Source organism: Anticarsia gemmatalis, chromosome 2 (assembly GCF_050436995.1).
Source record: "Anticarsia gemmatalis isolate Benzon Research Colony breed Stoneville strain chromosome 2, ilAntGemm2 primary, whole genome shotgun sequence".
NCBI classification, from domain to species: domain Eukaryota; kingdom Metazoa; phylum Arthropoda; class Insecta; order Lepidoptera; family Erebidae; genus Anticarsia; species Anticarsia gemmatalis.
In genome coordinates this window covers 556529-571642 of record NC_134746.1, presented here as the reverse complement: position 1 = coordinate 571642, position 15114 = coordinate 556529, and the positions used below count along the sequence as shown (strand labels likewise).

The window sequence follows — 15114 nt, the reverse complement described above, 5'->3', positions numbered from 1 at the left end:
ATTTTGTCATAATATAATAAAAATAAAATAAAACATTTGAGTAGAATAAAATTCGGTCATAATTTACTTGGGAATAAAAGTTAATAATTGTAACGTGTTAAAAATTAAAAAAAAAGAAATATGATTATTTCTATTTTCCCAACATCTTTTTACAGTTTCAGTACAGTAATGCAGGCAATTCAAAATGCTATTATCTAAGCAATTTATTACTAAACATAACCAAACACTTCTTAACTTTTGTTTACGATATCGCATTTCATAAATTTTGCCGACCGAAGCCGAGTCGAACGCATTGAACGCAAACCAATGAGAACAAAGCATTCCCGTAGTAGTTGTCAAGTGATCGACACGTCCTTCTAAATTCAAAATTACGAGAAAAAACAATTTGGAATAATGAGTGGCCTAAATTATTACAGTGATTATGGCAGTGGGAGTTCTACAAATTCTGTGAGTAATTTTAATTAAAATAATTAATTATTTGTCTCAAATCATAGAAAGTTATGTTCGTATCCTTTTTATTTAGAAAGAAACGTGTCGGGACGTGTTTTGTTTACGTATTTCGGGATTCGAAATACAACTTGGTAATAAATTTGAGTAGGATTGTGTATTAATTGATTTAATTTGGTTGTGAAATGTGTAATGGAATATTTTTAATACAAATTAAACGAAGTTGAGGGTAGATGAATGTAAATTCGGATATTGTTTTGCGATTGATATTAGATGGTTGGTAAACTATGTTCAGCTATTTATTTTGGAATGTTATCATTAAATTACATTTATTAACTCTGTATTTTGAAAACGATATCGTAGGGAAATATTGAAAAAATATTATAGACGAAATCTATAACAAAACGGTTATTATTCATTACGTAGGGTGGCTGAAACTTTTAATCTGATAGAATGATTTGCGTTCAAAACTCCTTTCCTATAATGTTCAACTTCTATGCCTGACATTACTTCGTTTTCTCCTTGTTCGATTAAATTATGATTAGGTTTGTATAGGACTGCACAGTTAATATTTAAGTGCGGGTAGATTTAAATAAAGTTCATAGTAGCGGCGATTGGAATGTCACTTGACAAGTCGAGCTTTGTTCTAGACAAATTATTGTATAGACCGAATCCAGATTTGATTCCTTGGATATGATGGAATTGGTAGTCATTGTTTAAAAACTCCTAAAACAGCTTTGAGCCAGAACCATCCTTTAAATAATTAAAAAATAGGCCTAATATTTTATTAATAACTAAGTTCATGTGTTCACGACCTATAGGTTAAGCATACATAGGTATACCTATAGATATTACATACACAATAACAAGACTGTTATATCCGAAAGTGTATGAAATGCACGTTTACATGACCAAACTCGGGGCTACTTTTGAGCATTTTTCTATAGATTAAACTTCTAAATATTCCTAACTAATAAATATTATGATAACTGTATAATAGTTTATCAACCTTTGAACCTGTATAGTATTACAAGTGGGCTTTCAAAATAGTCATTTCATCACATTGTCAACTGAGCAGTGACATCATACGGGTCAGACAGACACTGATCGCAGCGTCAGCGATCTCAAGTATAAAGACCTCACATTTGCTTTGTTTACGATTGTTATTATAACAATTAATAGTGTTAGTTACACATAAGAGATGTTTTATGTATAGGCCTTTTATGTAGCCGATTATAATTCCAAACAAACTTTCGAACTTTTGAAGTTAAGCAAATGGCTATTCATTTTGCAATTCTAATTTAAAAAATCCTAAATTACATAAGCTCTTTACAAGTATTATATCCTTTGACCAAGTCGGTTTGGGTTTAACGTGGCGTCAGTAAAGTAAATGAGAGAGAGAGAGAGAGAGAGAACTATGTATGACATTAGACCACGTTTGTAGTTCGAGGGACCGTTATGGAAAGGAGCGACATTAACTACCCTACAGTTTTCCTCCGTAGGGATACGTAGTATCATGATTACAGCTGGGTATTTATATTGTTGTCACTTTACAGTCATCGTCAGGGCCGGCTCAGGACGCCTGGTCCACTCGGAACAATCCTCGGCGCATAGACAAATCAAACGAAAAGGTAGCCACTACCACCAGTTTTCAAGATCGTAAGTATTATCACTATAGTTAAGTAAGTACTAACCTATTTATACAAACTTACGGTTAAATAATAAATGCTACCATGGCGCGTGGCATAAAATGGTCGCTGTCGTTGCCTCGCAAACAGCAATTCACAAACTGAAAAATATATTTGAGAGTTCTACAAGCTTGGGAGGCGACCCATGCACAGCAGTGGGACAGTAGATAATGGTTAAATTATAATAATCATTGTATTTGATCATCAAATAAGTAGTTGCTTCCGTCTTCGCGACACAAGTATAGTTAGCAAATTGGCCTGTTAAACCTATGCTACACTATTTTCGGCAATTATAAGTATGTCCTTTTTCGTATGTGCAGTTGTGATGGGAAGGTGCACACTCGAAGATATCATGAAGGAGTTCCAGATGAACGGCTCCGATTCTCCCTACTCAGAGGATGAGAGGATCTGGGGAAACCCGAACTGTAAGTATTGTTTTACTTTTAACTTTTGAGCTGTCAGCAGCGCCTACGGATCTCAGTTTGTTATAAATTCTCTCTTTAGTCTATATTCGGGTAAGTATCAAAGCCTCAACGTTAGCTCAAGATCACCTGAGCTATCATTATAATTCAACATTAATACACTTCAATACACTTGCAGTATATTTCTAGTAGTCTTTTGATGTGAAATTTTAAATTACAAATTACCATATAAATATTTGCTATACACAGTAAGTGCATTTCAGGAGTAGTTAGGTAGTTAGTTTAAGCATTTCTTTCTTTTAATTTAGCGAACCTGACCGGTCTGGGTCCATCCAGCGCATACCTCCGTCAGAAATCATGGCCGGAGCCAGAACGCACTCCCGCGCAGCGCCTCCCCAAACCTGCGTCTGATTGGGTCACCTCAAGCGTGGAGTTCACGCCAAGGGAGTTCGTCTCCACTTCTACTCCCATTGAAGGTAGGTGAAATAATATCGTAAAGACCAACACAGAATTATGAGGTTTTGAACGAAATAGCAATACCTAAGCAAGTTTTAGTTGTTCAATTGTCAACGTTTTACTTTTTTCATAATAGGTTTGTTTCTACAATGAAAACCGACACGGTTGGATATCCATGCTATATACTATAATATTATAAATGCGAAAGTAACTCTGTCTGTCTGTCTGCTACTTAAACAACTGTCAGACATGTCATTCCTTATGATTGTTTCTTTCAAACTACCTTCACACAAGAACTATTGAAAAACTTTGATGAAATTTGGTAGACAGATCCTACTAATATTATAGTTGCGAAAGTTTGTGAGTATGTATGTATGGATGTTTGTTACTCTTTCACGCATATACTACTCAACAGAATAGGATGAAATTTGGTATATAGGTAGCTGAAGACCCAGAATAACACATAGGCTTTTTACCCCGGAGTTCCCGAAGGATCAGGATTTACACGGGAAGGGTTTCCACGCGGATGAAGTCGCGGGCGGCCTCTAGTCGTACATAATTTATGATACCGTGAAGTCATGCGGCTTTTCAAATCAATGTATATTATTAGCATAAGCATTAATTTTTTCATTATGTCCAAAAAGAAAAAGTACGTTTATATTTCAACAAACGGACTGAAAAAACATGTTAACATCCCTATTGTTAGTACTATCATATCTATGGGCCAGCTACTACATAATTTAGTCCTTGTATATTTCCGAACATACATACAGGTAAACTTGTCAAAATGCGCTCAGTTTCCTTAATTTACGACATAATTTTTCGTTTTAACTCAGAACTCACCCCAGTGGCGCCAATAAGCCCGTCTACTCCCAGCCTGACAGAAGACCAGCTGCGAGTGTTGAACACGCTGCCGAACAACGTTCTGTTCTCACTGCTGCAGGAGTTGGAGCAAGGGAGGGAAGGACATAAGCGGCAGAAGAGACTGTCCACTGTAAGTACCTAACAAAAGACGAAAGTATACAACCTTGCTTTTTCTTAGCAGTTGTATTCTTAATAAAGTTTTTTTTTTCATTATGCTACCTCAAACTTATGTGTCAATAGGTTCAGCGGGTCAATAAATAGCATGAATTCGATTACAGAAATAGAGTGATTTCTTTTTATTAATATCTTCAATATTTTCGCTGTCTTCAAATTAACAGAAAGCTGTCTACCACTTTGTACTTTATCTTCATATACAGTTCTACAGCTCACTAATACCTGTGTGATCTCACTCGGTCTTTAAATTTATCCTTAACTCTTCTCATCCCTTTTCATCTTATAAATTTTAGACCTTTCCAAATATTATATAAGTACTTTTTTTCCTATGTGTCAGCAGGAGTGTCGGTTCTGCAAGAACAACGGTGAGCGCGAGTGCTACTACCGCTCGCACGCGCTGAAGGACGGCGCGGGCCGCGTGTCGTGCCCCGTGCTCAGGGCCTTCGTGTGTGCGCGCTGTGGAGCGAGCGGAGATACCGCGCACACCATCAAGTACTGCCCGCTGTCTACTGCTGATGGTGAGTACCTACCTAAACCATAGAAAACTACGAGGGCATGTATGGCATGGATGCAGAATCCTCTAGAGTCTATACTTATAGAGAGTTGCCTCTGCGCTTCGTCTTCTCTCCACACAAAGTAGGCACTCTGATGGGCATTATTTACTCCAGCTATTTGCCTACGTACGCATTTAGACTAGGTACGCATTGTCATATTAGGTGACCTAACAAAATAAATAATTATATTTATAGATAGTGCAAAACCTTAAAATAACTCTTTATCAAACTACAAGTGGACAATACTGAAAACAAGTGATTGACGATTTATGCTATAGACTAGCTCAATAGCAATTAAGCAAAAAAAAATTACATTTATTATTTTCAGAACGCATGAAGTCAGCGGCGATGATGCGCAGTGTCCGCATGGCATCAGGTCGTCGCCGCAACAACACACTGGCGCCACCCGCCGCGCTCGCCGACAACTACGTCATGTTCGGAGACACCACGCCATCTGTTGTTTCAGACAACAACGTATACAATTCCTATACCATCACTTCTCCATTAGACCCATTATGGGCTGCACTTGAACAAAAACTAATGTTATAATTATTTTTATAAACCCTGATCATTTTAATAATAGGAAGTAAATTAAAGTTTATTTTGAACTGTTATTAAAATGTCTGAGTCCACTTAGTTGATTAGTGTTCGTATAGATGGCGTTGTTCTCAATTTATGCGGGTAATATTTTTCTGTTATATCGATTTAAGTATTATGAATATTGACTGAAAGATAGTTTATAATATGTTGACTACTTGAAATCGTGTTATCGTGTTGTTAAATCTAGCGAATAAGTTTAAAATAAGTTTCGATGGAAGTTAAAAATCATAAATTTTGTACAAATTTTAACAGTGACAAACTGTAAAGAATAATATTGCCAGATACTTTTTCAATAATTTTGTATATTGCATTGTCATAATCAATAATGAAGCTGTAAAACTTCGCTAATTTGCATAAATTGTTTTTAAATAATTGTAGAAACTATGACAACAAATATACTAATTGTATTTCCATCAAATAATTTTGATATATTTGCATTTTATAATGTAGACATATTTGTCAATCAACAAAATTACAGTACATGCGGATATTTTAAACAACATGAACTTTTAGAAAATAAAATCAATACATTTTGATAAATCAATGATGGAGCATTGACAAATAAAATGTTTATTATGAATTTGTGACACTAAACTGATTTAAAAACCGTTATTAAGTTTTCGTTTTCGTTCTAAAGTTTTTGATTTAAATTCTTTTATTCAAATTTGCACATTCTCGCTAATAGATGCCGTTAGTTTGATAATAAATTCCAAAAACCGGTTTAAATAATATAATTAACCGACATTAAAATATGAGGTAGGTATTTTAACTATACCTAAATTAGTTGTACATAATTTTGAATTAATTATGCAGCTTATTTAAATCTTGTATTTTTCGAAAATAAAATTCATACTAAATTGCCAACATTATGTCCGCATGTTGGAAAAAATCAGATATTTTTTATGTTTCAAGAACTGTATTAAATTCTGGAGATGCTATTTGATTTCAACTTAAACCTTAATAATAAAATAAGACAAGAAATAGCCAATTGATAAAATCTTAAATGTGTGATAGTCGTACATTAAAATTTTATATTTTACCTCTATAAGTATGTAACCCAAACTGTGTTGGATTCGAGGTCTCAAATTAGACCCTTACTAAATCCGGGAGAAGGCCTTCGCTCAATATTGGGATACTTCATAACAATCAGTTTACAATAATCTTATAATTACAATTTTTTTTAAAGAAAAACATCACTTATTACTAAATATGTTTATTTTTATCAAATGGCAACACCAACAAAAATGCAAAAAAAATTAAAAAAACAAAATATTTTTTGACTTGTCAATTAAGTTTGACCATAGATTAGCTATGTTAGTTTTCATCGCTAGATAATCTAGAATTTTATATCGTTGATTTATTTTGTAAGATGATTATATTATTATTTTCTTATTATAAGTGTTACAATGCATTGTAATACTAATATACTAACAATTTGGTGATGGTGTCTTTTGGGGATCAAATAAATAATCAAAGAAAATATTTTATTTTTTTACACACATACATAACATGCTTTTTATACCCGGTGTGGGCAGAGGTGTAAAAAGAACACCTGCGTTTCACCATTAACAATTTTAGTCTCATGTAATAATTAGCGAGCCTTTTGCTATATCCTGGGCTCATCAACAAACCCGTACTACTTTTGAGAACTGGTCAATAGCACTGTGTCCGACCCGGGATCGAACCCGCGACTGAACTCGTGGCCTCGTACGTCGCAGTCGGATATGTTACTGTAAAAGCCCGAACTGTGGCAAATCCTAAGATTTTCCGGTAAAACCTAAGATTTACCAACTCTCAATGGTAAAAGTCCGAAGAAGCCAGAGTTTAAAAACTATGTTACGATATATAAAAAAATCCTCCTTCATAACTATGTTTATAACTATTTCACGGTATAATTATATACTGTGACATAGTTATAAAGCAGGAGTTTTGGGCATAGCGACATGGGTAGGTTAGGTTAGAAGGCTAAGGTGGGAGCGAGCGAAGCGAAGCTCCCACCTTAGCCTTCGTGGTTATTTTTTTTTAACCACCCAGAAGGAGGAGCCCCGCGAAGCGGGGCTCCGGCGACATCTCGATATCATCAAGTGAATATAGGTAAAAGTTCGAAATAAAAGAATTGTTCGGACTTTTACCATTGCGAGTTGGTAAATCTTAGGTTATACCGGAAAATCTTAGGATTTACCACCGTTCGGGCTTTTACAGTAACAGATACACTACAAAAAAAAATTAAAATCTTAGCGTGCGTTTATGGCTAGCATTCTAGACGAAGGTACAGGTCCTCTGGTAATAAGGACTAACACTATCCAGAGAGACTTATTACTTTTAAAAATCAAATCCATTTGACAATTTGCACCTAATTGTCGAAGCCTAGCACCTGTTTGACCGCTGTGCTAATTACTAACCTGGCAAATTTCCTGACCCAAATTCCTGTCACTAAAATAGTTCATTGATTAAAAACATGAACCTATCGAAAGTGTCACCATCAGGAGTCAAACCCACCTACACATTCACAGTCACATACGTACATGCAACACTAGTTTAAAAACAGTCTTTCTAAAATCCCACAAGTATATCAAATTAAAATGGACAAGTGGATTAAACCATTGGTACAAAAATGTGTTGTATACAGTCCCACTGAGCTAGTTAGCACCGTGACCCCGCTCACGCGAGCCTACACACTACACACTACACTAGTACATACCTATGCTGGTTTAAACAATCAAACATGTTTGGTGGAGTAGCTAGTAAGTATTACCCTAGTGCGAAAAATAAACTAGGTCACCCCTACACCTTACGGGAGCCTCTGTTTGACTGAAACGAGACCTCCGTCGACTACAGGAGAGGTGAGGTTCCCAGGATAGGTGATGGTAGACTCTCTGGAGTATGATGCTATCCTGCCAAGCGGCATCATCCAAGGAAGGACCCGTGGCACAGAATAATAAGTACTATAGTACCCGTGGTTAGGTAAGCCGCGCATGGCGCACGTCTTTGCAGAGACGGTTGGGCACTCGTTAGGCATTTAGTGAGCTTATTGACCACATGAACTTGCGCAGTGGCAGAGCAGGATGGGTCTATCCTATCTAGCCTTCCCTGACAAAAAAGGGCCGTCTACACCTTAACTACAAGGTACAATAAAAAAAATGCTTTGGTGATCAAGGTCCGAGCCCCATGAATTAAGGCCCCGGTGCACCGCCTAGCCATATCGTAGCTACGCCACTGAACATGTTCAACATATAAGTATATTATGTAGGTACGTGATAACCCTGTTAATAACATTGGTTGCGAAAAGATACCTGATCCTATAAATTTATAGTTTCAACAGTTCTCTACTAAGTTGTTGGACTTTAATAATACTATGCAGTGCCGCATCTATGGGAGGTTTTTGGTTCAAATACTGGGTTGAGTAAAAAAATTTTTCCTATTGTAAAATTGCCTTTTTGACCCTAAAAGTCACGTTTGGACTATATTGTGCAGTATGTATGAGAGGATTTAGGTTTAAACACTAGGTCACGTCAAAAATACATTCCTATAGTAAACTAGCCTTTTTGCCCCTAAAAGCCACGTCAGCATTAAACATTTACAATCAGAGAGCGCACGCAAATATCAGCTAGCCTAAATCTATAACTATGAAACCAGTCTTTGCTTGTCACTTATTGTTTATCCCCTAAGTTACGAGACGCCCACGCTGAGTGCTGGACTTAATATTGAGTGCCCGTTGATCTTGCTTAGATTTAAAGTCCTTAAAGTAGCCGCTGGGGTGAGTCAAGTTTATGGCAATTGTACGTAACTACTATGTATGTATTTGTTAGTCTCTATCTACCCCTATGAGAAAAGGACGTGATTTTATGTATGTTTGTATGTCAGTTTAGTGGAACTTTGAACCGCTAAGTACAGAAGAAACATTGTTTTACCTTATCCTACAGGAATGAAAGAGTGGTTAAGTCCACATTGGGCTAGGGCTGTTTTCAAAATTCTTTCAAGAATGATCTTAAGAACTGTCAAATGATTCCTCTGGCCATTAAAGGAAGTTTTCAATATTGTTCTTGTCGTTGAAAACTTGAGTACTGCCAGATAATGGATCACAAAAAAATAAATGAGCTCTGTGTGGGAATCGAACTTTGACCCAACGCATTTGCAGTGTGTGACCATCTCAACAACCACTGCGTCGGAAAGAAAACTGAAACTGTCTTTCATTAATCAAGTATTTATTAAATTATAAATATTATATATCTAAGTTATAATCCAACAATAATTCGACCTTGAAATACAAAAGCCTTAAGACTTATGTGCCAGTTAGCTGGAGGCTGTATTTGTAGGCCTCATCTGCCGGTTATGTACCAAAACATTCCGACACTAATGACACCTCATTTATCTAAGTCGGTACAGACGTTTGGGAGAATAGATACATAGACATACATACATACATAATATTATGTACATGTAAAGTTGAATTTAATGTATGTTTGGCGGGAATTTTGTAACTGTTGTGTACTTATAGTGTTCTGGGTGAAAATAAGGAGGATAGGATTTGATTCCCGATTGAGTTGGAGTTAGACTTAAAGCTTTCAGGACGCCACTTTTAAAACTTGCTTCCAGTAATAGTGTAGTACATAGTGAAAGTGTAAATATTATTTGGCACTTGGAATAAGAGTTCGATACATTTTTTTTAAATATTCGTAAAATTTTCAGATTCTTATACACGTTAAGCTAGTTCAGTTTGTGTCCATTATTTGTACCTGTATTTGCAAAGTTATGTATGACAAAAAACTTCTAAGGGAAACAAATATTCTAAGAAGGATCGTGAATAACGTGAATTACAAGTTGGTTCTTTTAAATCGTTCTACTTTCGGTAGACAAGAGATAGTCAATTATCATTTCAAATGACATTAACAAAAACATGAGTTCTTAATAAAAACTCTCACACCGTGTATTAAATACAAATGTTTTTAAATGCCGTGAGAATGAATAAGTAAACCAATGAAAAAAACTGTTATTACATACATAAAATCAAGTCTTTTCTCCATAGGGGTAGGCAGAGAGAGACTAAAGAATAACTCTTGGTACGATCCTAACAAACTTCCCTTACCTCATTCACATCCATACATCTTGTCATACAGGACCGCCGTTTACAAGTACTTCGCACTGTTAAAGCTGTAAAAATCTATACTACAATTCACTCATTTCAGTTGTAATTATTAACAATCAATTTGGAAATAGTAAAAGATAGTAAAAGTATTTTAAAGTGTGTCAAACTTAAGAACAAACTAACGCAAGATAAACATTATTATAGTCGAAAAAAAGTCGCACGGTACTACTACTCCAATATGCGAGACAAGTATATACAAAACCTAGAAAAATACACACTTTAAAACCTACTTTAATCTCATGTTCATAAGGCTGAAGTTCCCATGTCAACGAACAAAAGAAGCCTTTAAAAATCATACGAATTTGAACTCACGCGCCGAAACGCCGCGTACCGTTTTGAATTCATTGATCATTCGTCTTCAACGCTTTAATCGACCTTAAAATCAAAATAACAAGTCATACTTTCCTTTAAAACGTTACAGCCATTGAAATTTGCATCTTAAAACTGTGGAATAAAATTGAATATACGTTTGCCGTAGTGTCCAAAATATCTAGGTCCCAATCCGGTTGATTTGGGAATGTGTGTCGCGGAAGTAGGCTGCGAAGAGCCGAGGGCAGGTGAAAGGGGCAAGAGGGGGAGGTCTGGGAGGGGGGAGGAATGCCGAGATTATGCACATCTGTATTATGGCCAGCGTCTGTTAAAATTGGCACACTTTAACGTAAGCATTCAGTAGGTTAGACTATTTATTTTAATTTGAGAGTGAAGAAAGTGCGGCTGTTTTGTCGTAATTATGATCGTGTCTTTTGTTTGAAGTATGCTTTGTAAAAGTTATTGTTTAGAACCTTGAAGTTGTTATGGGAATTTGGACACCTTCGTTGAATGTTTAGAGTTGTTTAGACATGTAGATGGAGGTACCTTACGACCTCATTTTTCCATGATTTAGTTTTAACTAACTCTGTTGAAACTTGAATACTGTGGGATTCAAGTACTTAAAAAGCAAGTCAAATGTAGCTTTTTATGATATTGACTCGTTCAATGCAATGCATTTTCTGCGTCTCATTTTGATGACAATGTTTAACGCACTGGAGAACCTGAAGTTAAATATATTAATCATCGGTTCGCTGATATTTTCGCCCTTTTCTAAATCCGAACTTCACTTAACGGGCAGGCAACACGTAAGCGCGCATAGAAGCCACGCCAAAGTTTGCTTAACTAAATAATAGATTTTTTATTAGTCTACTAGCTGACCCGCGCAACTTCGCTTGCGCCACCTAAGAGAATGGGTCAAAATTTTCCCCGTTTTTGTAACATTTTTCGTTGCTACTCCGCTCCTAATGACCGTAGCGTGATTTTATATAGCCTATAGCCTTCCTCGATAAATGGGCTATCTAACACTGAAAGAATTTTTCAAATCGGACCAGTAGTTCCTGAGATTAGCGCGTTCAAACAAACAAACAAACAAACAAACTCTTCAGCTTTATAATATTATATAAGTATAGATATGTAGTTTGCCGGATAAAAAACCAATACTTAAGATGACTTAAAATAAGCTATCAAATGCCAAATATATTATGTACGTCAGGCTGGCCCGGCCCCATGGAATTTAATAATGAGATTGTTATCAATCCAATGTACCCGGGTATACTAATATATGTAACACCTTCATTTTCAATGTAACTCTTTTTAAAAGAAATTACGTGCACTTCTTAGTGGCCGGGCCAGCCTGACGTTTTCAGCCCGGCCACCTTGTTTCCCACTAATCTACAAAAAATACTGGCAATATTGTGCTACAGATGAAATGTACCCTATAATTTATGCATATGTAACACAAAATCGAATCCTAAAATGCAATAGCATACGAAATATTAGCGGTGGCAGGTGGCCGGGCTGAAATTATTTCGTTAATATAAAACAGTAAAACTGCAACACCTACCAAAAACTAATACCAGTACATAATGAGATATAGAGATATAGAATACATGTAACGCTTTCATTTTAAATTATAATACATATTTAGAAAGAATAATCACTTGAAATTATATTTCAGCCCGGCCACCTAAAAGCGGTAATATTCCCTAAAATCTTATGCCAATTTGTACAGTAAAACCTGATACAGCTATGAAATGAAAGTTACATTCGTTTCGTTTTAGTCGTATACCTTTAAGCCTTCTGTTTGACTAGATTATCAAAATCTGAGAAACTTGCCGAAGAGTGACTATCATTTATGAACTAATTTCAGGACATTTGGTTTGTTGAGTGAAACAAAATTGGTAATTGTCATATTTTTTTAATAATCATTTTTGAAATTAATTAGACAACATTTGTACTTATATTAATTAGGTACTATAACAATTGTTAATTATAAATAATGTAAAAAAAGGTTACACATTGATAATAACACAGTTATCAAAAAATTATAGTAATATCAATATCTTTGACAGCCTCCGTGGCGCAGTGGTTTAGGTCACCACGCCGATACCACTGCATCGGGAGGTCGTGGGTTCGATTCCCACACGGAGCAATTATTTGTGCGATCCACAAATAATTGTTTCGGGTCTGGTTGTGCTTTGTGTCCGTTGTTTGTATGTTTGTAAAAGTCCCCGCGACACAAGAGCAATTCTTAGTGCGGGAGTTGTCTTTAAAAAAAAAAAAAAAAAACCTTAACATCGAACATTCATTCATTCAGAATATTAGAAGATAATTTTTGGTTATTATTACATTTTTACATTCCTTGACGTACATTTTAGCTTGATTAAATAACATAATCAAGTGATTAGTACGTTTTTAACGATTCTAATAAGCAATATATTTAAATTTGAATTAGTCAAGCAATGATTAAACGTATGCTAATATAATAATATTAGCATACGTTTAATTATACAAGTTAACATTGTGATTTTTAGCTGTGATTTTAATATTATGTTAAATTATATATACTACATAGCTATATTTCCATTAGCTGCCACTGAAAGAACTATGGTTCTCTCTTTATTTAAGAATTGTTGTAATAATTATATTAGCATAATTTTAATTGAAAGTTTTCAAAACTTTAAATTCAAAGTTGATGTAAAAATCATCATGAAAATCTGTGATTTTTTACCAAGGTATAATAAGTATTTAACCAAAAGTTATCTTCTAATATTCTGAATGAATGAATGTTCGATGTTAAGGTAATATTGATATTACTATAATTTTTTGATAACTGTGTTATTATCAATGTGTAACCTTTTTTTACATTATTTATAATTAACAATTGTTATAGTACCTAATTAATATAAGTACAAATGTTGTCTAATTAATTTCAAAAATGATTATTAAAAAAATATGACAATTACCAATTTTGTTTCACTCAACAAACCAAATGTCCTGAAATTAGTTCATAAATGATAGTCACTCTTCGGCAAGTTTCTCAGATTTTGATAATCTAGTCAAACAGAAGGCTTAAAGGTATACGACTAAAACGAAACGAATGTAACTTTCATTTCATAGCTGTATCAGGTTTTACTGTACAAATTGGCATAAGATTTTAGGGAATATTACCGCTTTTAGGTGGCCGGGCTGAAATATAATTTCAAGTGATTATTCTTTCTAAATATGTATTATAATTTAAAATGAAAGCGTTACATGTATTCTATATCTCTATATCTCATTATGTACTGGTATTAGTTTTTGGTAGGTGTTGCAGTTTTACTGTTTTATATTAACGAAATAATTTCAGCCCGGCCACCTGCCACCGCTAATATTTCGTATGCTATTGCATTTTAGGATTCGATTTTGTGTTACATATGCATAAATTATAGGGTACATTTCATCTGTAGCACAATATTGCCAGTATTTTTTGTAGATTAGTGGGAAACAAGGTGGCCGGGCTGAAAACGTCAGGCTGGCCCGGCCACTAAGAAGTCCACGTAATTTCTTTTAAAAAGAGTTACATTGAAAATGAAGGTGTTACATATATTAGTATACCCGGGTACATTGGATTGATAACAATCTCATTATTAAATTCCATGGGGCCGGGCCAGCCTGACGTACATAATATATTACCAAAAACTCTACAATAAATCAGTAACACAATACGCATGAAATCTGCATGTCATATCATAACAATCGGAATAGCCGAACAATGTTCTCTACATAACTAAGTAACGGTAACAATTAGTCATCGGCTACTGTTCTAGCCTATAGCCTGAAGCCAGCCCCATTTAGGCTACAGCGTGGGAAGAAAACACTGGAACACTTGATTATACATTCTGAATTGAAAAAAGACGTAAGTCGAAGAGATGACGACGCTAGTTATGTCTTTATGTCACTGAGTGATGTGCTCCCAGTAAAAAGTATTTGGTCATTTGAAAAGATAATTTTAACCTACTCCTAACCAATACTAATATAATTTTTATACTTGTGTGACATTATTCCTTGCCTTTTCCGATTTGTGATTTCAGTGTTTAAATCTTCTTTCTTGGCTGATATCCTGCTTGAAGTTTCTGTAGGTGTTGGGCATTGTTCATTTTAACTGTATTTATTTTCAGACTACATTGTCCGAATAAAGGATCTATTTTTCGATTTCACATACAAGAGAGGTTTCCAGGATCTATTAAAACTTACATAAGTACCAATCTTTGCTAATGCTGTTGTTATTTGCGAGTTCCTAAATTTATTTAGATCTTATTCTTCCCTTTTTCCTAATGATTTCTTCTTCTTACAGCGTTTGTGATGTTTTATTACATACATCTTCAAATACCAGTTATAAAATACACATGGTTTCATATATAGCTGAATTTTACATCGAATGAAGCGCTATTAAACGCCTTACGACGTTCTTC

General features: G+C 35.0%; 1 protein-coding gene across 2 annotated transcripts; it reads left to right on the top strand.

The window, feature by feature from the left end:
* The first annotated feature begins 286 nt into the window (after positions 1–286).
* LOC142978997 (uncharacterized) lies at positions 287–6687 on the top strand. 2 transcript variants are annotated; one of them, XM_076123705.1, is made up of 7 exons: positions 287–447; positions 2004–2106; positions 2456–2560; positions 2866–3033; positions 3850–4007; positions 4392–4569; positions 4934–6687. In XM_076123705.1, the coding sequence occupies exons 1-7, from the start codon at positions 394–396 to the stop codon at positions 5152–5154; spliced, it is 987 nt and encodes a 328-aa protein (XP_075979820.1). In that variant the 5' UTR covers positions 287–393; the 3' UTR covers positions 5155–6687. The 2 variants fall into 2 exon arrangements, with proteins under 2 accessions (XP_075979820.1, XP_075979809.1); XM_076123694.1 differs by having other exon boundaries at positions 4389–4569.
* The last annotated feature ends 8427 nt before the right edge of the window (positions 6688–15114 follow it).